Raw genomic sequence first — 27268 nt, forward strand, 5'->3', positions numbered from 1 at the left:
TGTTTCCTGAGATTAAGAATTCCTCATATCAGTGAAATCATATGATACATGTCTTTCTCTGTTTGACTTATTTCACTCAACATAATACCCTCCAGTTCCATCCACGTCGTTGCAAATGGCAAGATCTCATTCCTTTTGATGGCTGCATTATATTCCATTGTATATATATACCACATCTTCTTTATCCATTCATCTGTTGATGGACATCTTGGCTCTTTCCACAGTTTGGCTATTGTGGACATTGCTGCTATAAACATCGGGGTGCACGTACCCCTTCGGATCCCTACTTTTGTATCTTTGGGGTAAATACCCAGTAGTGCAATTGCTGGATCATATGGTAGCTCTATTTTCAACTTTTTGAGGAACCTCCATACAGTTTTCCAGAGTGGCTGCACCAGCTTGCATTCCCACCAACAGTGTAGGAGGGTTCCCCTTTCTCCGCATCCCCGCCAACATCTGTCATTTCCTGACTTGTTAATTTTAGCCATTCTGACTGGTGTGAGGTGGTATCTCATTGAGGTTTGGATTTGGATTTCCCTGATGCCGAGCGATATTGAGCACTTTTTCATGTGTCTGTTGGCCATTTGGATGTCTTCTTTGGAAAAATGTCTGTTCATGTCTTCTGCCCATTTCTTGATTGGATTCTTTGTTCTTTGGGTGTTGAGTTTGATGAGTTCTTTATAGATTTTGGATACTAGCCCTTTATCTGATATGTCATTTGCAAATATCTTCTCCCATTCTGTCGGTTGTCTTTTGGTTTTGTTGACTGTTTCCTTTGCTTTGCAAAAGCTTTTTATCTTGATGAAGTCCCAATAGTTCATTTTTGCCCTTGCCTCCCTTGCCTTTGGCGATGTTTCTAGGAAGAAGTTGCTTCGGCTGAGGTCAAAGAGGTTGCTGCCTGTGTTCTCCTTTAGGATTTTGATGGACTCCTGTCTCACATTGAGGTCTTTCAACCATTTGGAGTCTATTTTTGTGTGTGGTGTAAGGAAATGGTCCAGTTTCATTCTTCTGCATGTGGCTATCCAATTTTCCCAACACCATTTGTTGACGAGACTGTCTTTGTTCCATTGGACATTCTTTCCTGCTTTGTCAAAGATGAGTTGACCATAGAGTTGAGGGTCCATTTCTGGGCTCTCTATTCTGTTCCATTGATCTATGTGTCTGTTTTTGTGCCAGTACCATGCTGTCTTGATGATGACAGCTTTGTAATAGAGCTGGAAGTCCGGAGTTGTGATGCCGCCGGCTTTGCTTTTCTTTTTCAACATTCCTCTGGCTATGCGGGGTCTTTTCTGGTTCCATACAAATTTTAGGATTATTTGTTCCATTTCTTTGAAAAAAGTGGATGGTATTTTGATGGAGATTGCATTGAATGTGTAGATTGCTCTAGGTAGCATTGACATCTTCACAATATTTGTTCTTCCAATCCATGAGCACGGAACGTTTTTCCATTTCTTTGTGTCTTCCTCAATTTCTTTCATGAGTATTTTATGGTTTTCTGAGTACAGATCCTTTGTCTCTTTGGTTAGATTTATTCCTAGGTATCTTATGGTTTTGGGTGCAATTGTAAATGGGATCGACTCCTTAATTTCTCTTTCTTCTGTCTTGTTGTTGGTGTATAGGAATGCCACTGACTTCTGTGCATTGATTTTATATCCTGCCACTTTACTGAATTCCTGTATGAGTTCTAGCAGTTTTGGGGTGGAGTCTTTTGGGTTTTCCACATAAAGTATCATATCATCTGCAAAGAGTGAGAGTTTGACTTCTTCCTTGCCAATTTGAATGCCTTTGATTTCTTTTTGTTGTCTGATTGCTGTGGCTAGGACTTCCAATACTATGTTGAATAGCAGTGGTGATAGTGGACATCCCTGCCGCGTTCCTGACCTTAGGGGGAAAGCTCTCAGTTTTTCCCCATTGAGAATGATATTCGCTGTAGGTTTTTCATAGATGGCTTTTATGATATTGAGGTATGTACCCTCTATCCCTATACTCTGAAGAGTTTTGATCAAGAAAGGATGCTGTACTTTGTCAAATGCTTTTTCTGCATCTATTGAGAGGATCATATGATTCTTGTTCTTTCTTTTGTTAATGTATTGTATCACATTGATTGATTTGCGGATGTTGAACCAACCTTGCAGCCCAGGGATAAATCCCACTTGGTCGTGGTGAATAATCCTTTTAATGTACTGTTGGATCCTATTGGCTAGTATTTTGGTGAGAATTTTTGCATCCATGTTCATCAGGGATATTGGTCTGTAATTCTCCTTTTTGATGGGGTCTTTGTCTGGTTTTGGGATCAAGGTAATGCTGGCCTCATAAAATGAGTTTGGAAGTTTTCCTTCCATTTCTATTTTTTGGAACAGTTTCAGAAGAACAGGTATTAATTCTTCTTGAAATGTTTGGTAGAATTCCCCTGGGAAGCCATCTGGCCCTGGGCTTTTGTTTTTTGGGAGATTTTTGATGACTGCTTCAATTTCCTTAGTGGTTATAGGTCTGTTCAGGTTTTCTATTTCATCCTGGTTCAGTTTTGGTAGTTGGTACATCTCTAGGAATGCATCCATTTCTTCCAGGTTATTTAATTTGCTGGCATAGAGTTGCTCATAATATGTTCTTATAATTGTTTGTATTTCTTTGGTGTTGGTTGTGATCTCTCCTCTTTCATTCATGATTTTGTTGATTTGGGTCATTTCTCTTCTCTTTTTGATAAGTCTGGCCAGGGGTTTATCAATCTTGTTAATTCTTTCAAAGAACCAGCTCCTAGTTTCGTTGATCTGTTCTACTGTTCTTTTAGTTTCTATTTCATTGATTTCTGCTCTGATCTTTATTATTTCTCTTCTCCTGCTGGGTTTAGGCTTTATTTGCTGTTCTTTCTCCAGCTCCTTTAGGTGTAGGGTTAGGTTGTGTACTTGAGACCTTTCTTGCTTCTTGAGAAAGGCTTGTATTGCTATATACTTTCCTCTTAGGACTGCCTTTGCTGCATCCCAAAGATTTTGAATAGTTGTGTTTTCATTTTCATTGGTTTCCATGTATTTTTTTAATTCTTCTTTAATTTCCTGGTTGACCCATTCGTTCTTCAGTAGGATGCTCTTTAGCCTCCATGTATTTGAGTTCTTTCTGACTTTTGTCTTGTGATTGAGCTCTAGTTTCAAAGCATTGTGGTCTGAAAATAGGCAGGGAATGATTCCAATCTTTTGGTACCGGTTGAGACCTGATTTATGACCTAGGATGTGATCTATTCTGGAGAATGTTCCATGGGCACTAGAGAAGAATGTGTATTCCGTTGCTTTGGGGTGGAATGTTCTGAATATGTCTGTAAAGTCCATTTGGTCCAGTGTGTCATTTAAAGTCTTTATTTCCTTGTTGATCTTTTGCTTAGACGATCTGTCCATTTCAGTGAGGGGGGTGTTAAAGTCCCCCACTATTATTGTATTGTTGTCGATGTGTTTCTTTGCTTTTGTTATTAATTGGCTTATATAATTGGCTGCTCCCATGTTAGGGGCATAGATATTTACAATTGTTAGATCTTCTTGTTGGATAGATCCTTTAAGTAGGATATAGTGTCCTTCCTCATCTCTTATTACAGTCTTTGGTTTAAAATCTAATTTGTCTGATATAAGGATTGCCACCCCAGCTTTCTTTTGGTGTCCATTAGCATGGTAAATGGTTTTCCACCCCCTCACTTTCAATCTGGGGCTGTCTTTGGGTTGAAAATGAGTCTCTTGCAGACAGCATATCGATGGGTCTTGTTTTTTAATCCAGTCTGATAGCCTGTGTCTTTTGATTGGGGCATTGAGCCCATTTACATTCAGGGTAACTATTGAAAGATAGGAATTTAGTGCCATTGTATTGCCTGTAAGGTGACTGTTACCGTACATTGTCTGTGTTAATTTCTGGTCTATGTTGCTTTTAGGCTCTCTCTTTGCTTAGAGGACCCCTTTCAAGATTTCCTGTAGGGCTGGTTTTGTGTTTGCAAATTCCTTTAGTTTTCGTTTGTCCTGGAAGCTTTTTATCTCTCCTTCAATTTTCAATGACAGCCTAGCTGGATATAGTATTCTTGGCTGCATATTTTTCTCGTTTAGTGCTCTGAATATATCCTGCCAGTCCTTTCTGGCCTGCCAGGTCTCTGTGGATAGGTCTGTTGCCAATCTAATGTTTCTACCCTTGTAGGTTACATATCTCTTCTCCCGAGCTGCTTTCAGGATTTTCTCTTTGTCTATGAGACTCGTAAGTTTTACTATTAGATGTCGGGGTGTTGACCTATTTTTATTGATTTTGAGAGGGGTTCTCTGTGCTTCCTGGATTTTGATGCCTGTTTCCTTCCCCAAATTAGGGAAGTTCTCTGCTATAATTTACTCCATTATACCTTCTGCCCCTCTCTCTCTTTCTTCTTCTTCTGGGATCCCAATTATTCTAATGTTGTTTCGTCTTATGGTATCGCTTATCTCTCGAATTCTGCCCTCGTGATCCAGTAGTTGTTTATCTCTCTTTTTCTCAGCTTCTTTATTTTCCATCATTTCATCTTCTATATTACTGATTCTCTCTTCTGCCTCATTTATTCTAGCAGTTAGCGCCCCCATTTTTGATTGCCCCTCATTAATAGCCTTTTTGATTTCTACTTGGTTGGATTTTAGTTCTTTTACTTCTCCAGAAAGGGTTTCTCTAATAACTTCCATATTTTTTTCAAGCCCAGCTAGTATCTTTAAAGTGATGATTCTGAACTCTAGATCTGACATCGTACTAATGTCCGTATTGAGTAGGTCCCTGGCAGTCGGTACTACCTCTTGTTCTTTTTGTTGAGGTGATTTTTTCCGTCTTGTCATTTTGTGCAGAGGAGAATAGATTAATGAGAGAACAAAATGCTAGCAGAGTAACAACATCCCCAGAAAATATACTCTAAACAAATCAGAAAAAACCTGAAGCAGTGGGAAAAGAAAGGGAAAGAGAGAAAAAAGAAAAAGATAAAGATAAAAACAAAAACAAACAAAACAAAACAAAACAACAAAAAAACCAGAATGTGATCAAATATGATCAGGCTGGTATATAGATCAGTGCCACACACTAGATTTGGGGTGTATTTTGGTCTTTTAGAAGAAAGTGCCTCCCAAAATTTTAAAGAAAGAAAAACTTATATATGTACAAAAATAAGGGTTGATATGATGAAGGGATGGAATATGACTGTAAAGATGGAAATTATAAAAAATTTTATAAAAGGAATTGATAAGAAGTTGTTTGAAAAAAGAAAGAAGAGGATTTAAAAAAAGAAAAAAAAAGGGAGAGGATGTGATCAGGCAGGGGAATAGAAAACACCATATACTAGAGATTTAGGGTATATTTTGATCTGTTAGAAGAAACTATCTCAAAATTTTATTGAGAGAACAACTTATATATATAAGCCAAAAATACGGGTAACTACTATGAAGGGATAGAATATGACTCTAAAAATGAAAAATAAAAATGTTTTTTTTTTTTTAAAAAAGGGATTGATAAGATGGTTGAAAAAGGGAAAAAGAAAAATTCAAAAAGAAAAAAAAGAAAAAAAGACAGTTAAAAAAAATTAACTTTGAAAGACTACAGAATCATGGTAAAAAAGCCATGAATTCTATGTGCAGTAGTCCCCTAGAGCTGGAGTTCTGCCGTTCTCATTGATCGGTAAACTTGGTCTTGGCTGGCTGTTCTCGCTGATCTTCTGGGGAGGGGTCTGTTGCCGTGGTTTCCAAATGTCTTTGCCAGAGGCAGAATTGCCCTGCCCTTGCCCCCTCCCGGCTAAGTAATCTGCTCAGGTTTGCTCTCCGGGGCTTTTGTTCCCTGCGAGCTTTCCGTACAGCTTTGGAGGCGGAGAGTGAAAATGGCGGCCTCCCAATCTCTGCCCCAGAGGAGCCGAGAACTCGGGGCCCCGCTTCTCAGTGAACCCCCAGAGAAAAGCCGTCAGTCACTCCCGTCTCCCCGGTCTCCGGCCGCACTCCGTGCTCACCCGGGCTGTGACCGCGCGTTTCTATCTCTGGCACCCGACCCCGGGTGGAGTCTCCAAACCCAGCAGATCCCTGCGGTGCACTCCCGTGCGGCTCCTCCCGGGGGAGGAAGGTGAGTCTCCCCGGATCTGCCGCTTGTTGGGTCCCTGCTGGAGGAGCAGGGGCCCGACTGTGCCGTGGATCACGGTTTATGGCAACCCCGAGCTGAGAGCCCGCGCCTGGGCTCCGCCTCTGCAGCCGGCTTCCCTGCTCCGATACCTGGGAGCTCTGCTCTGATACCGGGCACCCCCGGTCTTTCTGTGACCCGTGGGTCCTGAGACCACACTGTCCCGGAGGGTTCCACTCCCCGCTTAGCCACCAGAGTGACGTCCCTCAGTGGAGCAGACTTTTAAAAGTTCCGATTTTGTGCTCCGCGGCTCTATCGCTTGCCAGAAGCGGCCGCCAGAGGCCCCTCCCCCGCCGTCGATCCTCCCGAATATCGCCTCGGATTCACTTCTCCGCACGTCCTACCTTCCAGAAAGTGGTCGCTTTTCTGATGAGAGAGTTGTTGCTCTTCTTTTCTTCGATCTCCTGTTGAGTTCGTAGGTGTTCAGAATGGTTTGATCCCTCTCCAGCTGAATTCCTGAGACCAGACGAAATCCAGGTCTCCTACTCCTCCGCCATCTTGCTCCGCCCCCCCAACCTTGGTCTCTTTTATGTGGAGAGTTGTTGGATCTGTCCTGAGAGGCAGGGCTGGATCTTAAATCCATTCTTACTGTTTTTCCTTCTCCTTTCTACTGTCTGGTTTCCCTAGGACACAGAAAAAGGGCAGAGAAGAAAAATATTTACTATATATTTATTGAATCAACAGGAATGATGGTTAAATATGTATGTATGTAGAGAGCTTGGAGAAATAAATTTCCTTTGCTCAAAGTCAAAAGGCTTCCAGGGTTTACAAGTTTAACTCCTGAGAAGCCCAGCCTACCTTTCCTTCAGATCATCTGGGCAGTTTTTCTAGGTAGTCTCTGCTGCAACAGACATTCACATTCAGCCTAATTTGTAGGAGTCAGCACCTGATATATGGGAAGTAGGGAATGGATCCCAGAGGAAAATGCAGCTTTCTGACTTTCTGTGAAAAGAGAGCCCTACTATCCCTGCAGAGTTCTGTGCATTGCTGTACAGTCATAAGAAAACACTAGCTTATGTTTATGAAGTGCTTATTTTTTGTACTAGGTACCAGACTAAGGACTTTATAGGAATGATCACACTTACACCTGAAAACATTAGTAGGCAGATACTGTTATGCCCATTCTAAAACTTTAACTTGACCTCTGGTGCTAACTGGCATTGGAGGACGTATTGAAGTCCTTGGATTCCGGGGTGTAAGCAAATAGATTGTTCTGGGCCTCAGCTGCCCGCTACGCTTGTAAAATGAAAGTAGTAATAATATCTATCTCTGGAGTACATTGTGAGGATTAAACTAAACAGTACCTTCTAAATACTCAGAGACAATAGCCAGCATGTAGTAAGCTTTTTTAAAAAAAAAACTGACCATTATTATAATCATCATCATTATTATTTCTTTTAACATTATTATTCCCAAGGAGGGTGGTCCTCATTGCCAGCTAATGTAAGAGGTGATATCTTTTTTTTAAAGAGGTGATTTTAAACAGCCACCCTTCTCATTACTTAAACTTCTCTGCTGAATTTGAGACTATGACCCCAAGCCAGCCCAAGTTTGATTATGGATACCAATGTTTTCCCTCACTGATGTATTTTATAGAAAATGAATTGTTAACCGCATTTGATACTAACAAGCATGAAAGTATATATTTTTCAACACCATGGTAAAATAAAGCCCTTTATGGGATTGTTCTTTTTTTTTTTCTTCTTGCTGAATTTGATTTTCTAACACCATGTAAGCTTCAAATATCCCTCACAGGGCATTCATGACATAAATGGTGAGGTTGTCATCTGTATCCTTTTAAGCTCGACTTACATGCATTATGCAGACAAACCTCACTGTTTGGGGAACCAGCCACCGTAGAATGGCCTCTGAAAGAAATCCAGAATAAGCAAGTTATTGACTTGACTCCAGAAAAGGAGGGGGAGAAAAGAGACGTGGGGCCACTTCAGGTTTTGTCTTGATGTGTCCCATGAGTCCATTACAATACATTTTGTATTGCTTTGAAAAATAGTTCAGGCAGGTTTTAAACCTCACTGAATTTGCCTCCACTGCCAACATGGGAGCTGTGGGACTGTGAATTTTCTTTTACCGTTAGCAAAGCTGTTTCAGCTTTTTGGCCTGAAAATGTTAAGATCTTAGTTTAACTTTTCAGGTGTTAATATATCCCTATCAGGAGCAAAGTTAGTTTTTTCTAATGTCCCACAGCAGGACGATTGTTCAAATAGTGTCCGGCACACTGCTCACTCCAAGTAGCTCTCAGCGAAGAAAGCCAACTTTGTTCCACGTGAAAGAAATGAGTTAGTAAAAAAAAAAATAAATAAATAAACGTTACAAAAAATGAAAATAGCGTATGAACAAATAATCTGTTCTCTTTTCCTCTGATTTAAGATGCCGCCTGCCACAAAGCCAAAGGATGTGGTTGAAAGGGTTCCATCAAACACAATTGTTTGGTCTCATAAAAACTCAATGTGCCCCCTTTCCTTAAACAAAATTCAGTCATCTTGGCTGGTGTGCAGAACCCTAAGTGAAGTTGTTCACAAATTCATAGTAATTCTGTTTTGAGAAATTCTTCCTACCCGCAAGCCTGAATATTCTTTATCTCTCTCTTCTCTCTTTTCTTTCTTCTTTTTTTCTTGGCTGAACATCTGAACTCCTCCAAGAGCCCCCTGAGTCCTAGAATTACAGATAAATGCTTCCTCGCCAGTCTATCTGCCCTCTCCCCAGAGCTTGTTGACGTTTCTGAGCAGAGCAAGCCATGCCTTGTGGCTTTTTTGCACCTCTGCCACCCATTTCTCCTGATGAGTCATCGTGCCATCAAATTGGCAGTTGAGAGGAAACCTACTGTGTGCCAGGCGTTTGTGTGTACATGAGTCTCTGCTCCCGTGGGGCTGGGGCTGTTTGTCTCGCTTACAGATAGAGACTTCGAGTTGACGCAGCTGGTGAGTGCAGAATCCTAAACTCCGACCTAGGTCACTCTAAGTCCAAAACGATCCATTTTCCTTTTTTGTTTTTAAATAACCATACCTTTTCCAGTAGCAGCAGAGACTCAGTCACAAAAGGAGGCTTTCTGGGAGGCACCCCCCACGTTTTCTACGTCGTCTCTCCCTCCTTTCCCACTCACCACCAAAAACTACAAAAGCAGCTGAGAGAGGGATGCCCTTCTGGAAAACGGTGGTGTTTGGGCATCTTGCATTTATTGGATTCGTTTTATTTTACTACTACAACAATTGTACATAAGATTTTATTGAATGTCCATGTGAAATAATGGAAAGGGCGTGCATTTGGGATTTGCCCTGAGAAAATACAGCCTTCTGCATTCCTAACACTAATTAATTCAAATCATTAGGAAAAAGGGCCCAACATTAGCTTTCTTTGTTAGGTAACAGTTTCTCACAGGCCCCGGGTTTTTACGTTCTCCAAACCATTGATTTGGTAATTTGATTATTTTCAAAAAAAAACCCAGCTATATATTCTGAGCAGGCTCTTCCTGGCGGAATCGAAGGCAGTCTGAGAGACTGGATGTCTGCCGACCTAGTTCCTCTAGAATTCCTTCTTCTCAGCGTTTGGGTCCATGCCGCCACCAGAGAATATTTAATACCAAGCTCAAAATAAGTGTTTAGGAGGCTTTCTGTGGTGGTTTAAAATAATTACCATGAGAGCTTGGGTAAAAGCCTTTATCCACAAAACTACTTAAATTATATAATTATATCCCCTACTTCACTCTTCCTTCCTTTCTCTGGATTTGTTTCTCTTTTGCTACGTGCCCCTACCCCAACACTGAAACAGAGCCTCGGACCCAGAGTCCACACTTCTCTGCCTCCCTCTAGTGTAGCCCAAGTGAGACTAGATGCCTCATGAGGAGTTATTTGCCTGATGGAACCTATCATAATCCCACATCCCAAACCTCTGCCCAGGGGCCAAGAGCAATTTATCCAGCACTACAACTTCCTCTTCTTAACCTTCCTCCATTTTATAACCCTTGACCTTTCTGATGGCATGACCCTACTGGGAGATTGGACTGTTTCCTCAGTTACAGTGTTTTATACGTAACTCCCACCCTGGAAAGCCCATATCTTTCAGCCCATGTATCAGCAAAGCATGGGAATTTTTTTTTTTTTAGTCTTTTTCCCCTCTTCATTATATTTAGCAATATGTATTGATTAAATGCATTCCCTTGGCTGCCTTCCACTAAGCTGTTTGGAGGACCCCTTGGACCATATGTTTTTAATGATTTCACCTTCTGTCTGCCCTATCCACTTTAGAAAAATTACTCTATGTTAGTTTGGTTCTACAGGAATATGTTTTTTAAGGTTATGTTCTCGTATAGTCTGGGAGTTTAAAAACACCAAAGCTTTTTCGTCAAAAACTATGTCCAAGAAAGCTGGTGATCCTACTGGAATGAATACTAAATGGACCAATTATGTATAAATGTAGTTTCTCTCTACGCTCAGGCATACATTTTTTACAACTTTCTGCCGCCTGCACTAGCCGATGGAAAAGTGGGTATGTGTGTTACACAGGCGCACATGGAATGTCAGTGTTCCACTGAATCAATGACACATTCTTGAAAAACAAGTAATACCCAGCGGTTTATCCACATTGCTATAATGGGAGTCATAACTCACTCTTTTAAGAACTTGCTAACATTGTCCATACTTGATATGGTCATAATGTATTATTAAGAATGTCCTTGGAATGTTCTGTTAATTTGTAATTTTAGGGTGTGAACATTTGGAGAGTGTAAAAGTAGAGAAAGAATGAAATGTTATTGGACCATAAATTTGTAAATACCTCATGGCTTAAATGAGGATGAGGTGGGGCCACAAACCTCAAAAACAGCTAGTAAAATATGTGTTAGTTTAAGATTCTTATGTATGTCCTCTTTTTTGACATTTTGAATTAACTTATAATGGGTTTCAAAAGGTAGACCTTAAGCAAGTTAGATATTCACACACACACACACACACACACACCCAGTGAATATTTATTTTTCTGCTATTAAAAACAATCAGTATCTGTGAAGTTATGGTGTTGTATCTGAAGAACATGCCAACAAAACATGGCCTCTGTGTTTTCTTTATCATGACTGATTTTAAACCTAGTATTTATGAAGCACTCGTTTGCATGTGCAAGGCTATCACATGTAACTTTACATATATATAATTTTACATTCTTTGTGGAAGCTTAAAGTCTAACATATACATTGATGTGGTCATCTATATAAAAAAAAAAATAGAGAAAAACACCAAACCAGTTTATAACTTTCAAGTTATTTTCCACTCAAGACTTGTGTCAGTTTGGAGACAGAAATTAAGAGAGAAAGAAAAGCAGTCTAGTCTAGTTATATAAATATGTGTCTTCCCACCATGTACCAACAACTATATGCTGCATGAGAAGAGATGATGCTAACTTTTCTAGAGTTGAAGGGAAGGCAGGTTTCCAGATACTTCTTATGTAGTAGAAGTAGCTGGTAGAGTTGAGTGTTAACAATCAAAAGGTGGGAATAAATAAATAGCCAATGGGAGATTTCAAAAGGAAACTTAAAATTCTCTCCATGGTACCACTTGAATTGTACCACTGTTTACAGTATTTGACACTTTACAGATCCTTCTTTATCAGATGTGGGTACCTCTGTTAAACCTAATGTCAGAAGATGGGAAAGAACTAGTCTTTCTTGGATGTCAGTTCTGAGCCAAGCACTGGGCAGGGCACTTGCCTCACAAGTAAAGGAGTTATTTAGCCCACAGTAACCCTACAAAACAGACATTAACCCAGTCTTATGAATGAGAAAATTTTGACTCCAAGAAGTTAAGTAACCCGCCTGAATAAAGATGTCCAGAAATGGCAGAGCAGGGCCATTCTGATACCATATTATTGCCTCCTAGCTTCTGGGACTTTAGTTCTTTATGATGTGGCTTCTTCATCTGGCTTCAAATATTACCAGTGCCAAGAAGCGTCGTGTGACCCTTCATGGCCACCCTTGACTTCTAACTTCAACAGCCCCGCTTTTATAGAGCCACGCATTTGCACGTTGTACATTGATGCCTGCTTTCTCTGCATCGATTGGTGACTTTGCACATCAGCTGACAAGTTCTGAAGAGCGATTTTACAGTGGCTCAGCCTCCAGTGAGTTAGCTTGTTTTAGCAGAGTCCCCATCTTTGTTCCACAAAATTCCTGCAGGTGTCTTCCTGGAGCATTGTGTTGCATTTTGCCCTTTTTACGGAAAGTAAGTGAAAACAGACACCTGTGGGACTTACGCTAAAGTCAGAAGTAGAGGTTTCATAAACTTCAGTCCATCTGACAAGGATGAGAGTTGTGTGTCTCCCCAAAGTGATTCATCATTAGCCCCAATTGTATGCTTATTGCACTTAACTGGTGATGAACTCATGAAGGAAAAGAATAAATCCAAGAACAATGAAATACATTGTTAAATAACTGAAAGTCAAAGGGTAATTCAGAATCTTGATATATTAGTTTTTCCTTTCTGGGACTAGAATTTTCCTTAAAACAGATGTTTATCATTTGACCCGCACCTATTATAACAGATTCCCAGGAAGAAATATAAATGCCCAGTGCTTGTTTGTATTCAGACCCAAACACTAACATATAATTTGGAATAAATAAGTATCCTTCTTTCCTTTAACTCTTGCCATCTGTGCTTAGCCTTGCCGACGATACCGTTTGGGGTAGAGATAGGTGATCCGGTCACTGTAAGTCACTGCAGCCTGGAGCAAGGCAGGGAAGCCACCACCGTTAGGTGTTACATGTTGGATTACTTATCTGTAATCTTTACCTCGTCTCTGCTGGTTAGACTTGGCTAACTAGTCTTCTAGTCAGAGGCTAAAGGCTCTTATTTTCCTCTCCTTAGGGATTCTTCCACGTTCTCTATGAGGGTGTTCCTTGGATATGTTCTCAAGTAAGACTACTTGTACTATAAATCTCTGAGAGGAATCAGGGGGAAAAAAAAAACAAAGGCTAGGAGCTGCAAAGGGCCATTTTTATGCAGGTGCTTTCTGCAACATGACACTTGGGGCCATCAAAAACATAGTTCTTAAGTGGCCCAACATATTCTTTGCACATCTGGCCTCTGGGTTCTTCAGACTATTCCAAGCAGGGTTTTTGTCAAAATGAAAGTGACATGTTGCCTGCTATACTTTCCAAACAAATCAGGGCTTTCAATTTATTTCACTATAAAATTGTGTCAAATTTCATTGTCTAGGATGCCCTCTGTGGTTTTTATCAAAAAAGTCCTGTAAAAGCAATGAAAAATATTGCCATAAAGCTATAAGTCTCTGATTTCTTAAAAGATTATTGTTTTATTTTATTTTATTGCAGGATATTATATGAACATGTTACCTATTTTGCCAGGCTACCCCTAAAGATTAAAATAGAACTCCATCTTAAGGGCTTCTGGTCAGAGGTATCTTTATGAGGAATTCTACTGACCTAATTATCTGCCAAGCATCTTTCTTTTTCTTTTCTAAAGATATTTCTTATAAACCAAATAAATATTGTTTATTTGGCCCACTGTTATGTAACCTGGCTTGATCCCAAGACTGTGGGATCATGACCTGAGCCAAAGGCAGATGCTTAACCAACTGAGCCACCCTGGTGCCCCAAAGCATACAACTCTTAATCTTGGGGTTGTAAATTCGAGCCCCTCGTTGGGTGTAGAGACTACTTAAAAATAAAATCTTAAAAAAAAAAAAAAAGACCATCCAAGATGTACAGCAGTTTTATAGTCCGCAAAAACAGTCCTCAAAATGACCACACAAGAAGCATTGTAACTTCCCACAAGGTATTCTGCAATCATTCATAATTTGCTTGCTATCTCATTACAACACTTTTATTTCATTTCTTCATCAGAGACCTCAGTCCCAAAGGGAAAGAGAGAGAGAAACAGATAAGTGACTGTACATCATGCTCCGTTGCAGAAGTATAAACAAGTATGTGGAAAATCCAAAAGATAGCGGTAGTCCTGTACCTGGAGGACTCAGGAGAAAGAGAGCCATGTTAGTCTATTTGTTCACTGTTGTTAGTGTGTAGTCTTAAAAGGGAAAAACAAATCATGACAATGGGGAGAATGAAGATGCAAGAGAAAAGTGGGGGAGACAGAGGCAAAAAAAATTCTCCATTCTTCCCCTCCCTCAAGAATTAGGGAGAAAGAAGTAAAGGGAAGTTTTGAGGTTGAGGGAGGAAAGTTGAGGGAATTCTTCCCGGTATAAACATTCTCAGTAAAGCAGGTATACGTTTGCTGAAGTGACAAGGGCCGAATTTGGAATCTTGGAGAGAAGAAAAGGTCTGGAGCAGCCTGTAGGAAACTGGAATCCACTGGGCGTGGATGAGAGTACAGATCAGTGGTCACGGGCACCCATACAAGAGAAGAGGGCTGGAACAGAGCCTGTCCACATGGTGAGGTGGTTTTTTCCTTCTGTGTTGTGGAGACTAAGAACCGAGGCGAATGTTGGTCGTGGCCTGAACTGTGAATTGGCAAGGCAGGAAACATGGCAGGAGGTCCAGGGGCTAAGAGCGTCTAATGAGCACTGGCTACGTGCAGGGCTGTGGGTAGGCAGAGTTGAGCTGAATGATTGACTGGAATGTCCACATGGGATGCAGGTTAGGGACGGCACAAACAAACCCCACTTTCCCTCCCTTACCTGGATGGCTGCCTGGTAAGGGACCTGGACCCCTGCCTTGCCCCTCGCCTGTCTGGGTCCCCAGGTTGCCTTTACTTCAGACCGTCTCTGATTAGGGCAACACATGCGCCTTCTCTTTCAGCTCACAAATAAGACTGTGTAGAATAAGGAGATACAGAGTTTTATTTTGTTCTACTCTATGGTCTTTTATCCTTTTTCTGATTTAGCTTCTCCTTTATATATTTTCACTTTCACATGTCACTAAGTTTAAACGTTTAAACATTTCCCCCTTCGGTAGCCAAAAAGAAAACAGAGCAACAGCTAATATAGTAATAAATTTATTTCTAGCTACAGGAGATAAGCTTCAATGCAATATGGCCATAAAGTATGGCTTCTAGGCTTAGGGGAGAAGCAATAAACCTTCATAAATAAAATAATTTTAAAATACTGCTGGCAGTATAAATAAGAGAAAAATATAACTTGTAACTGGCAACACACAGTCAACAACAGAGCTACTTACAAAAGAAAGCTATAAACTAAAATAAGAAAATGTTTGCAGCTTTGTTGTTGTTGTTACCTTGCACTCTAGGTGGGTGGGCTGGAGAATTCACGGGGCGAGGGGACGTTTTTGACCTCCCTTCTGAAATGTTACCTCTGTTACATTTCCTGACACCTTCTGATTTGCCAAAGACCTGTGATAATCACCAAGGAAACCCAGGGGTACTGATGCTACAAATAAGAGTTCTCAACCAATTTCAAGGTGTCAGAGAACACCTTCAAAAGGAGAGAGAGTGGGGCGCACAGGACCACGTCCCAAGGGTGCGCTTAATGCTGGAGCTTGCCCAGCTCACAGGTCCCTTGACTTTCAGTCTTGTTCTCTCTCTCTCTCTCTCTCTCTCTCTCTCTCACACACACACACACACACACACCGTCATTCACTCACTCATATCAGAAGTAAGAACAGACAGGGAATTGGAGAGCCACCAGGAGGGTGAACTCAGAATTGATCTGTGCTCTCATTCGATACATTGATAATTCCCAAGCATTTGTCATCTTGGGCACTGTGTTTGTTGCTGAGAAATGGGGGAGACGTGGTCTCTCCCTTGGACGAACCGAGGGCCTTTCTGGCCTAGAGTGAGTTATGCTTGGCCGCATGTAGTGAGTCTGGGAGGGCTTGGCGGGTAAGCTTGGTTTAGAAGGTGGTAGACTAACTCTGCAGGGAAGGGGATTCCAGAGAGGGCAGAAAGAGGTCAAGATTGTGAAGGGAAATATGAATGAGAATTAGTTGGGCCTCGATTGTGGAGAGCTTTAATTGCCATTGTAAAGAGTTGGGGCTTTCTTGTGTAAATGGTAGGAAGCCATAGACAAATTTTAGAGCAAGAAGAGCCGTGGTTTGTGTTCTAAATTTGTTTTATAAAGAGAAATCTCTGTTGGCGGTAAAGACGAGATGAGAGACAGATGATGAGGGCTCTAGGGAAACAGCAGAGGGACTGGTGTGGGCATTCCATTTATAATTTGCTCTGCCTGGTACTTTTCCTGGATTATGCGGAGAAAGACAAGCTAGCACAGAAATTTAATTCTGAGTTTGATTTCACCACTTCGTGGCCAAGTGTTCGTGGGCAAGGAACCTCAGTCCTGTCTCCTGTTTCTCATCGGCAGAATGGGGCTCACAGTGATGCCTCCCGCATAGGGTCGTAACACGTGTTAACTGAAACGCATTGTATGTGTGGCCCTAAGAGCCATGCCTTGTATGTGGTATGCGCTAAATATTTTATGTTACCTTTTTTTTTATCAGTTCATTCATTTACTTGTTTGTTCATCTCATCTTTGCAAATTTGTTTTAAGACAATCTAGAGTAATCTACTGTAAATTGTCATTAGTAGATTTCATTTGCAGAATTTTTCTGACATTTTCCCCTTCTTTTCTTAAGTGCTCTTGGGCCAAAATGTTTTAGCAGGAAATAGGAGGGTGAGGCCTATAAATTCAAACAGCTCCTTCCTCCCAGTGTAAAGTGTAAACAGAAAATTTTGCAAAGAACGCTGCTATATGGTGGTCCTTAGTGTCACTGTGGGTAATGGGGGCCAGGGGAGGCATTAAGCGACGGTCCAGTATTAGGAAATTTGGGCAGGCTGACTTTATGGTACAACATGGTTCTATTATTCTGATAAACGGATTCTGAAATTCCAGAACACAGTGTGAACCACATTTGAATACGAATGCAGAAACACCTTCAAAAATCTCCAATAAAAATTTTAATTACCTCTGCCTTTGCTTCCCTCTTCGTGAATGCAACTGAAGTAACACTCTTAAGTTGGAACAATAATTATATCTCCCATGAATATAATAAAAATTATTATGTAAGTATTTTTATTATAGGTATATTTTATTATATAAATATATATATACATATATATATATTTGTATCTATTACATAAATAACTGCACACTCAGATATTAGCATTCAGAACAAAACTCCAGTAGGAGAGGAATCATTCCTTATGTTTCCCTGTGCAGAGCCAGTGTTCTGTTTCTCCACAGTGTTTGGGCTTTTGTAAAACAGAAAGCTGGCCCCATTAGGTTATAGGAAGAGTCTACAGGATCTGGGGAGAAAACCTAAATATCTTGCAACTTTTTGCCTTTGAAGAACTGGGAAAGCAGTTCTTGATAGAGGGAGATAAATACAACCCTTCTGTATAGTTGAGGTGAACAAAGCTCTCCTTGATACTGAATGTTTTTATTTTGCCTGAAAGTAAACTCATTGATGGAAGGGGTTCTTCTATTTGATCCATCAAGATTACCAAGCCAGGTGTCCCCATCCCCAACTGAAGTACAGCATCATGAAATTATGATTGAAGTTTATAGAAACCAATTCATGAAGTGGCAAGAGATTACAAATACTGCATTTCCCTCTCTTGGTTACTGGGCATTAAGTTGCAATAGCATTGAGGAATTCTGAAAAAACACCTATAAGTTATTTAAATGACATTCTTCAACTTTTCCCCTGGATTCATGGCTAAGCAGTTTTGACTAGTTCATAAATTAGGACAATGTTATTGTTTTGTAATAAGATAATTTACTGAAAATATTTTTGCAGGATTGTGATTGTGTGGTTAGAATAATGAGCAAAGCTCGCAGAGGAATCAGTGATTTGTAATCCCAACCCTGGTAGGCACAGGTGTGTGAGTTTAATAGAGTAATTTATTTTTTCTGATAACATTTGTCCAATCTCCTTTGAGGGGCTTTTGTGAGAATAAAATGAGTAGAATTATGTGAAAGCAATTTAAAATATAAAAGCACTAAGAATAACTGAATGTAGTTGCTGAACATCCTTAAGGCATCTTAGTAGAACAAATGGAAGTAAACGTTGCGGGTGTTTTTGTTTGATTTTACAGGCAACGAGGGAAACTCTTAGTCGCCACTGCACTACCCTTGGTGATGCTCTTCGAAAAGAGAATGATTTTGCTCTTATAATTGATGGGAAAACCCTCAAGTACGCCTTAACTTTTGGAGTAAGACAGTATTTCCTGGACTTAGCTTTGTCGTGCAAAGCTGTAATTTGCTGCAGGTAAGCTCTCCTTAATATTGTCAGATTTCACTAAACAGCACCTCGATCCTAAGTTCTTGATTTGTAAACTTCCTTGAAGTTATTCTATCCAGAATTTGTCACTGTCAGGTTATTATTTTACTCACTCAAGACTCAAGGTTCACAACATGGAATACAATTTAGTAGCAGACTTTTTTTTAGGTGAGTCCTACTGATCATGAGTAATTATTGTTCATAATTCAAATCAGCAGGTTTGTTGCCATCTCCTGTGTTCCAATTGGGTTATTTCCCTCATTTCCATCTAGGGTTTTTTCTGTAACAGTTCTGTTTTCTGCACATCAGTCTTGGCTCCTGCTTGGAGGACTTAACTTTAGGGAATGGCATGGTGGGAGGTGCTGAGTCATTTTCCTGAAGACTGTTTCTTGACTATACATTCCTCTTTCCTGTAATTTATAATATTGCCCCATTTCCTAAATTAGAATCTGTTTTAAGTTATCCAGGCTTACTCCATAGAACTACATTTTTATAAACTATTTAGCTCTCGTCCTCCCTGAACTTCTCGTCAAAGAATCTTCCCTGTATCTTTGTCGAAATTGTTCACACTAGGTCTTCCTAAAATTTCAAGTGTGTTCATGACTCTGCCCACTGTCTTCACTGTGAAACCTAAGGATTTTCCTCTTTGCTGTCAACTTACTAAGAGTCTTACCGGCTGGTAACATCTCCAGCAGCTTTCTCCCTCCCCAGGGAGATGAAATCTTAGCAGGGCTTCTGAAGAATTTCCCAGAATTTATTCTTTTAACATTATTGTTAAAATTTTTTTATTTGCTTTTATTATTATCTTAAAAAATATATTTACTACTAAAAGAATATTATGCTTTTTGAACCCTTTTTGTCTGGGCTTATTCACTTAAATATCCTGTATATAATTTGTCTCCATGTTTATAAGCCGTTCCTTGTAGGTATTTCCTAAATTTCCATTGGAACATACCTTGTGAAATATAATTTAAACCAAACTTAATAATTACCTTTTATAAAGCATCATTTCAACCTATAAAATTGTATACTCAGAATTAAAAATTGCTTATTCCAGGAACCGTATTATTTTAGTCATTTATTTTTCTTCACTGTAGTATGTATTAATAAACGTTACTATAGAGCTCTTGGAGAGCCTATTGTACACACATTTTTTTTTTAAAGATTTTATGTATTTTACAGAGAGAACACAAGCAGAGGGAGCTGCAGAGGGAGAGGGAGAAGCAGGCTCCCTGCTGAGCAGGGAGCCCAGTGCGGGACTTGATCCCAGGACCCTGGGATCATGACCTGAGCCGAAGGCAGACGCTTAACCGACTGAGCCACCCAGGCGCCCCTGTACAACATATTTAATATCAGTAATAATCAGGCTCTCTGCTTAGTCATGAAAAAAGAATTGGAAATTATCTTGAGGATCTCATTTGCATTTTGATATCATCAATATGCTTTTTTAAAATCTGCTTTTCCAGGGACTTTTCTTGATTCCTTGCTAATCTCTTGACCAAGTCTTAGGAATGTTCAACCCTGACACACTTCCATTAGGATAATTGTGTGCCAGATCTGGTTGTTTAGTCACTTTCACTAATGGGATCACAAAGATCAACAAAATCTTGCTCAAAAGCACAGTAAGTGCTGGGAGGGTTGGCTCCTGTTTCAAAACCAAATGGAATCCAGAGCTACTTAGATACAGTGATCTGTTCCCTGAGTCAGCACCTGCGCGGGACCTACCGCGTGCTGGGCAGAGATGCTGCACATACAAGGGTGAGCGCAACTTCCTGCCTGCTGTCCTTCATGTCTCCTTTTCTTTTTTTCCTTTTAAGTAGAATCACAGTTACTTTGAAAGATGTGGGAGGCCGATTTTCATAATGCAGTAACTGCAGCTGAGCCTCATTCTCAGAGCATTGCCTAACACAGTACCTCCCACCATTCTTCAAAAAGTGGAACCACAAAATTAAACAATAGCAGAGGGAGAGAAGTAGAAAGTGATGTCAAGGGAGAAAAAATATGTTGTGCGCTTGTGAAATTCCCTCCCAAGATCCTTGTTCTGGACGCTCACAAGTCACATGGACCTCGGGGCTCCTCCAGGCCCGGGCCCCTGGGAGGGAGTCACACTCTGCCACGCACGTGCAGCCCAGCTCGGAAACTGAGCTTATAAAGATGTGTGTGGCCCCTTCCTCCCTCTGTCCGGTTTTATGTGTGTTCGAGGACCCGAAGGTCCCTATGCCGACACAGGGCTTTATTTAGAGATTTTAGGGTTTGTTGTTGGTGGTGGTGGTGTTTTTTAAGTAAAGTATCTTTCCTCAGCTTTTTTCCTCTAATTACCTTCATACTCTCTCTTTTCTCATAAGGACTGTGGTCCAGCTTCCGGGCTGGTGTTGAGAAGTCCTCTAAGCCCATAATTACATCAGTACCACTGCCGGGGTTATGTCTTGCACCTCCTTGGCCCGGCGCCTCTTGGCATTTAAACTCCTGGCACAGACCATTTTCTTGTCATTTAGCTTACTGACCTTGAAGTATAATTTCCATGGTAATGCTGCTGTCACTGGTGAGGAATAGGTGGGCAATTCTGTGTATCTTTCTTTACCATTAAATGCAATTGTCGCTCCAGGCTCTTCAGAGGATTACCATCTTCCCAGCCCCAGGAAATTCTCTATTTTATACTCCAGTAGATCAGACATTCCAGATAAATACTGAATACTACTTCAAACTACGGTGCTGTTTCACACCTTTGTTTGTGTTCAGCCTGGCTTTCTGGGTATGCCCTTCAAACCACTTTCCGATCTTTTGTCCGTCCTCACGCGAACATAATTCCGAGTCTGCTCTCTGCTGCAGCCTTCTCTTTGCCACAGCAGAGTGGGAGCCGGAGGGGCAAGCCTTCCCGTCACGGGTAACGAGGCTCTCCATAATAGTTCCATCTTCAGGATCCCGGCAGCCACTTTGGTCCCAGACATGATCAGCATAAAGGGCAGAAGGCAGTTTTCAGTGTTTGCCTAACTGACACCATCAGAGAGATGAGCCTCTTCCCTCCAGAGCCCGCAGCTGAATTGAAAGAAACAGTTGTTCTCTCCGTAGTCACTATGTCTCTTCCCACCACTTTCTGAAGGGACTATTCAGACACAGAAATAATCCCCTCATTCCAAAATTATTCAGGGCTTTGGAGTCTGGTTTTGGTTTACAAAAGGAAGGTTTCATGTTATACCTCAAGTAATTTTTTTCTTAAGGAGGTAAAACCCAACAAGTAAGATGAAATCTGTCTTTATCAGCCCCGCAAGTATATTTTTATAGATACCGTGCAGCTTCTGTTTTTTACCTCTGTGCCCGCTTGCTGTACAGCCTGAGTAGTTTCATAGGAAATATGCATCTAATGTCAGAGGAGTTTGTGATAAGTTTTCCTGGTTATAAACATAATCTCCTTGTGGCCCTTCTTTTACCTTGCTCAGGTATACCAATTGTTATCATTGGTGTGATCAGATACTTTTGAAGAACATGAAAGTTGTGGATCATTCCCCACTCCAAAAAAAAACACACATACACACCAATAGGTAAAACTGAATGCACCATTTTAGGGGCTTCACAGACCCCCTGAAACTCTTGGACAGGTAGGAGAGGGAAAAGCTTGCTCCAAGACTTGTGGAGATTTATGGGCATAGCTTAAATCAAGAACTGTTCTAGCAAGTGGCATTTTATCTGAGGATTCATGAAATTCTTGTTCAAATTTTTACCTCTCTGGCACTTTGGATACCAAATGGAGTTTCTCTAGCTTTGGTTTTCATGGCCTATAAAATGAAGAGCTTGGCATACAGCAATGATTCAAATACTCCACGGAGCCTGGATGTCTAAGCAGCTAAGAGTAGGGCTTCTCTGCCACGGAAAGGTGGGAGATCCATGCACACACGCACCCTTCCTTGGTAATTTCCTTCCAGCTTGAAAGTTTCTGGGCCAGAGGACCCCCTCCTAGGCCTTTCACTTTCTGGACAAACCCTACTTCTGTGGGCCACTCTCTGCTGGGAAGGGTCTGTCTACTGCTTGGATCAGGTTAATTTGGGGAAGCATCTGTTCTACCTCTTTTAATATTCCCTCCAGAAGAGGGTGGGAGTGTTGCAGTGGAATATTGCTGTGTGTTAAATAGCATGTGGTTTCTGAGGTCCTCATCAGTTCACATAACCCAGCATTTCAAAGAATTTTACATTTTTTCTGTAGTTGTCAGTTTCGTTTAAACATATTTTGAAACTTATGTTCTGTGACAGTTGGTTGAAAATTGGCCTAGAGCCTCCAGCTTTTAGACTGTCTAGTAATCACCGTTCTTGTACATAATTTATGTACTCATGTCTTCTGAAAAGCAGAAGTTAAATTGAAGTAAGCATTTTTCCCTACTTGCAACATCTCTAATCAAAGTTTAACCCCCTTTTAGGCCATTTTCCCCATAGTGCATAAAAAAACACTTGACTTCGTGGAGTGTCGTCACTCAGGAGTGGCATTCCAGGCAAAACCTTTCACCTCGGTCTGATCAACAGGTCTCCTCAAAGAGGTCTAAAGGGACATTTCGAATACTTTCTGTCATAGCATGAGTACATTAAGTAAAGGGTCAAGACAGATCTACTTCTTGAATCTTTGGGGATTGTCTTAAACTTTAAGGATTTCTCTAAATAAATGTTCTACTTAAAGGGTAGTTATAAAGCACAAATGAAGCTCATAAATGCTCCACAGACATTCCTTTAAAGAAAAATGCTTGTGAACACCGTCGGATGCCAAGCAGATGTTTGGCTTTGAGAAGACATACAAACTGTTAACGAATGTCAACCCCATATTTGCTTCCAAGAAAACATGAGTAAATGTTGGAAATGTTGAGAGAATATTTCTTTCATACATGTATGGCTAAAAGAGGACACCCTGAGTAAATTTTATAACTTCATAAAATGGCCATATTTTGCTTTCACATAATATAATAAGCTGTTCAGCCCTGTCTCTGTCTCATTTGCTGCCCTCTCTCTACTGAATAATGTTAAAGGAGCGGTGAGGCCATGTTACAGCCTGTTAGCCACTTAGGATGTACACGTCCCCACCAGGGAAGTCCATATTTGACAGTAAAATTTAGATTGGTAAATCTAAACACTTGAGAATTCCACTGCAATTCAACATTATATAGTTTTAGATGTGATCAGTTTAGATAAACTGCCTTCACCCAACACACACACACACACACACACACATACACACACACCAGTTAGAATTGCAGATCATATCATTCTAATAAAATAGAGTTAACCTGTACTGGAAAGTACATGAAGTATAAGCATGCAACTTAGTGAATTTTCATAAAGCGAATACACTCCTGTATCAAGTACCTGAGCATGACCAGCACCTCAGAAGCCCCCTCGTGCTCCCTTTAGCGTTATTATCCTCCCAAGAGTAACTGTTATCTTGATTTCCGTGATCATGCCTCTTAAATGGTATCTTATTCATTTCAGTCTTTTTCTGTTTTCTATCTTGCTAACTTGGAATAAGTGTATATATCTTCCATAACTGCGTTCAAATTCTTGATGATGCTTTTCTATTCAGCAATTTTAAGTACATACTCTGCAGCTTCCCAGCAAGGCCTCCCTAAAGCTTTACATAAATCAATAAGTCAGCACTCTAACGTATTCTTCAGTCAAAAACAAATCCACCTATGGGCGCCTGGGTGGCTCAGTTGGTTAAGCGACTGCCTTCGGCTCAGGTCACGATCCTGGAGTCCCTGGATCGAGTCCCGCATCGGCCTTCCTGCTCAGCAGGGAGTCTACTTCTCCCTCTGACCCTCTCCCATCTCATGTGCTCTCTCTCTCATTCTCTCGCTCTCAAATAAATAAATAAAATCTTAAAAAAAAAAAAATCCACCTAATAGATTACGTGCAGTTCTCCTTCAGTTCTATGGTGATAGAATAAAGGACTTCATTTTCCAGTTTGTTAAGGACATGATATATGTAACCTACAACATTTCTTCAATCTGTCTGTCTTCTGACCTGTGTGGAAAGGAAAGAAGAATTACTTTGGTGTAACTGGGTCTCCTTGAACCCATAAGATTTCTAGTGATTACCTTCCTTCTAATAAACCCATCTGAGCCATCCCATTTAGGGCAAGTTAAAGGCTTGGCATTTTAAGCCAGGCTAGAATTCTAAGAGTCAAGACCAGGTAGGATGTAAGCCATGACTGTTTAACAGCTGTAGGGCATGGAGTCAAGAGAAGGGAGAGACTGCATCCTAGGGGAAAATGATCTTGGAAAACAAAAGGCATATTACCAAGGGAACAGACACAGAGACAAGAAATGCATATAAAACAAGTTTTAAGTTAAGGCATGAAAGAGGAGGTGGTTCCAGATAGCATTTTCCAAGAGGAAGGGAGTATTTCATGGAGCAAAGGTGGGTAAACTTTCTTTGTAAAGGGCCAGATAGTAAATATTTTAGGCTTTCTGGGCTATCCGGTCTCTGTCATAGCTACTCAACTCTGCCATCATAGCATGAAAACAGCTCTAGACAAAATGTAAATGATGGGGGTGGCTGTGATCCATCATAGACCTTAAGACAGTCAAATTCCATCAATTGTTCCCTTTATGTTTTGTGCTTTTTGAATTAGTAAGAACTTCCCACTCATAAAGATATTCTCAGACATTTCTTTTGTTAACTTCACAGCTTTCTGTTTTCCATATAGGTCTTTAATCCATGTGACAATTATTTTTGTATATCTTAGGAAGAAGGGATCTGATGTTACTCATTTCTACATAGCAAATTCTCCCAGTACCATTTTACTAAGCAATCTACCCTTTTCTCTCTGCTTGTGATACTGTATACTTTAGCACTCAGGCTCTGGGGCCATACTTTCCAGAATCTAAGTCCAAGCCCTACCTCTTCTTGTTAGCTGAGCTGTGTGTTGTCTAACTTCTCCAGCTTTAGTTTCTTCATTCTTGAAACAGAGTTAAAAATAATTGCTCTTCGTCTGCCTTTGGCTCAGGTCATGATCCCGGAGTCCTGGGATCGAGCCCCACATCGGGCTCCCTGCTCAGCAGGAAGCCTGCTTCTCCCTCTCCCTCTGCCACTCCCCCTGCTTGTGTTCCCTCTCTCACTGTGTCTCTCTCTGTCAAATAAATAAAATCTTTAAAAATAAAAATAAAATAAAAATAATTGCTCTTAATTGGACTCTTCAGAATTTCTTTTAAAGGATTTCTGTCTTACACTTCTCAGCTTATACATTTGTATTTTATCATTCATTTTGCTGATTTCAACAGTTTACAAATAAATGGTTGGGTAAACAGAAAAAAAAAATAATTGCTCTTATAGAGTTGTGAGGAATAAATGGGTTAATATGTGTATTCAGTGCATTGGTAGCTATTATTAAAAATTATGTTACTCTTAGAAATCTATCAAATTTCCTTTTATATGGCCTAATTGAATATTTCTGGTGAGAAATCATACATAAAGATTCTCTCTGACATCATGGCTTTTCCTATGGCCTGAATTCTATTTTGTCTTATATTAATAATGCTAACCTGGCTTTCCTTTGTTTTGTATGTCCCTTGTCTTTTTCTTTTTCCTAAACCCTTATGTTCAATACTGTCTCTAAATCCACACTGCTTAGGGTTGAATCCTGGCTTCACCACTTACTTGCTCTTTTGCCTTAAGTTATATAATTTTTCTGTGCCTCAATGTCTTCATTTGCAAAATGACAATAATAGTAACCTATCTCTTCTAGGGTTCTTCTGAGAATTGAATGAATTAAAACAAGTAGAGAGCTTAAAACATAGTGAGCAAATAAGTGTTCTATTAGTTCTTATTTTAAAGTATGTCTCTTAGGGCGCCTGGGTGGCTCAGTTGGTTAAGCGACTGCCTTCGGCTCAGGTCATGATCCTGGAGTCCCTGGATCGAGTCCCGCATCCGGCTCCCTGCTCAGCAGGGGGTCTGCTTCTCCCTCTGACCCTCCCCCCTCTCATGCTCTCTCTATCTCATTCTCTCTCTCAAATAAATAAATAAAATCTTTTAAAAAAAATAAATAAATAAAGTATGTCTCTTAGACAACATATATTGGTGGATCTTTTTGTTTTAATCTAATCTGAGAATCTCTTTCAGTCAGTGAATTTAACCCATTTATATTTATTATAATTATTACTATGTTGGCCTCATTTCTTTGATCTTATTTTGAGTTTTTAATTTATTTATGCTTTTTTGTTTCTTCTCCTACCTTCCACTGTCTAAATCAGATTATATTCTACTGGTTTGCAAGCTTTACAATCTATTTTCTATGTCTGGTTATTTCTAAGGTTTTGATAACCATATTTTTGCTTAATGTCTGTATGTATCAGTATGTCTTTCTTTCCCTGCCCCCCTCCATAAGGAGACAAGAACTGAAGATTTTAAAGTAATTTTGTGTATGCATCCAGTTCAGTCAGATCTTATTTCTTTTGTAAGTAATCTGCTTTTTCTCTCTAGAAACCTTTAGAAATTTTTCTTAATCTTAATTTAACCATAATGTGTCTAGGAGTAAGTACCTTTTTCTTATATTTCTTCTTGGGACTGTGCAATCCTTTTTAATAGAAGAACATGTTTTTCTTTAATTCTAGAAAATTATTCTGTTTCATTCTGTCCCTCTTTATTCTCTTATTAGAACTCCCATTATGAATAGACACCTATATTTTTCCATTTCTTTTCATTTTTCTTACAATCTTTCATTTTCATTTAATTTCCTAATTAAATGAAACATTTAATTGAGACAGTTTTTTTAATTTGAACTTCCAGGCCCTATTATTACTATTCAGTTTACTATTGGCTTTTTTATTGTAGCAGTTATATTTTTATATTACTTATTTTCAGTTCTTCATTATAACTGCTTGTTCTGGTTTCATGTTTTCAGTATCTTCCCAAATCTTGCCAAGGTTTTTTTGTTTGTTTGTTTTATTGT

General features: G+C 40.1%; 1 protein-coding gene across 1 annotated transcript in view; it reads left to right on the forward strand.

Annotated features, from left to right (window-relative positions):
- The window catches only part of ATP8A1 (ATPase phospholipid transporting 8A1), a 222138-nt gene that overhangs the window by 139525 nt on the left and 55345 nt on the right, over positions 1-27268 (forward strand). The window contains exon 25 of the mRNA XM_044912996.1: positions 18162-18334. Coding sequence (XP_044768931.1) covers positions 18162-18334 — 173 coding nt within the window. The remainder of the gene's footprint in view (positions 1-18161; positions 18335-27268) is intronic.

Source organism: Neomonachus schauinslandi, chromosome 2 (assembly GCF_002201575.2).
Source record: "Neomonachus schauinslandi chromosome 2, ASM220157v2, whole genome shotgun sequence".
Taxonomy (NCBI): domain Eukaryota; kingdom Metazoa; phylum Chordata; class Mammalia; order Carnivora; family Phocidae; genus Neomonachus; species Neomonachus schauinslandi.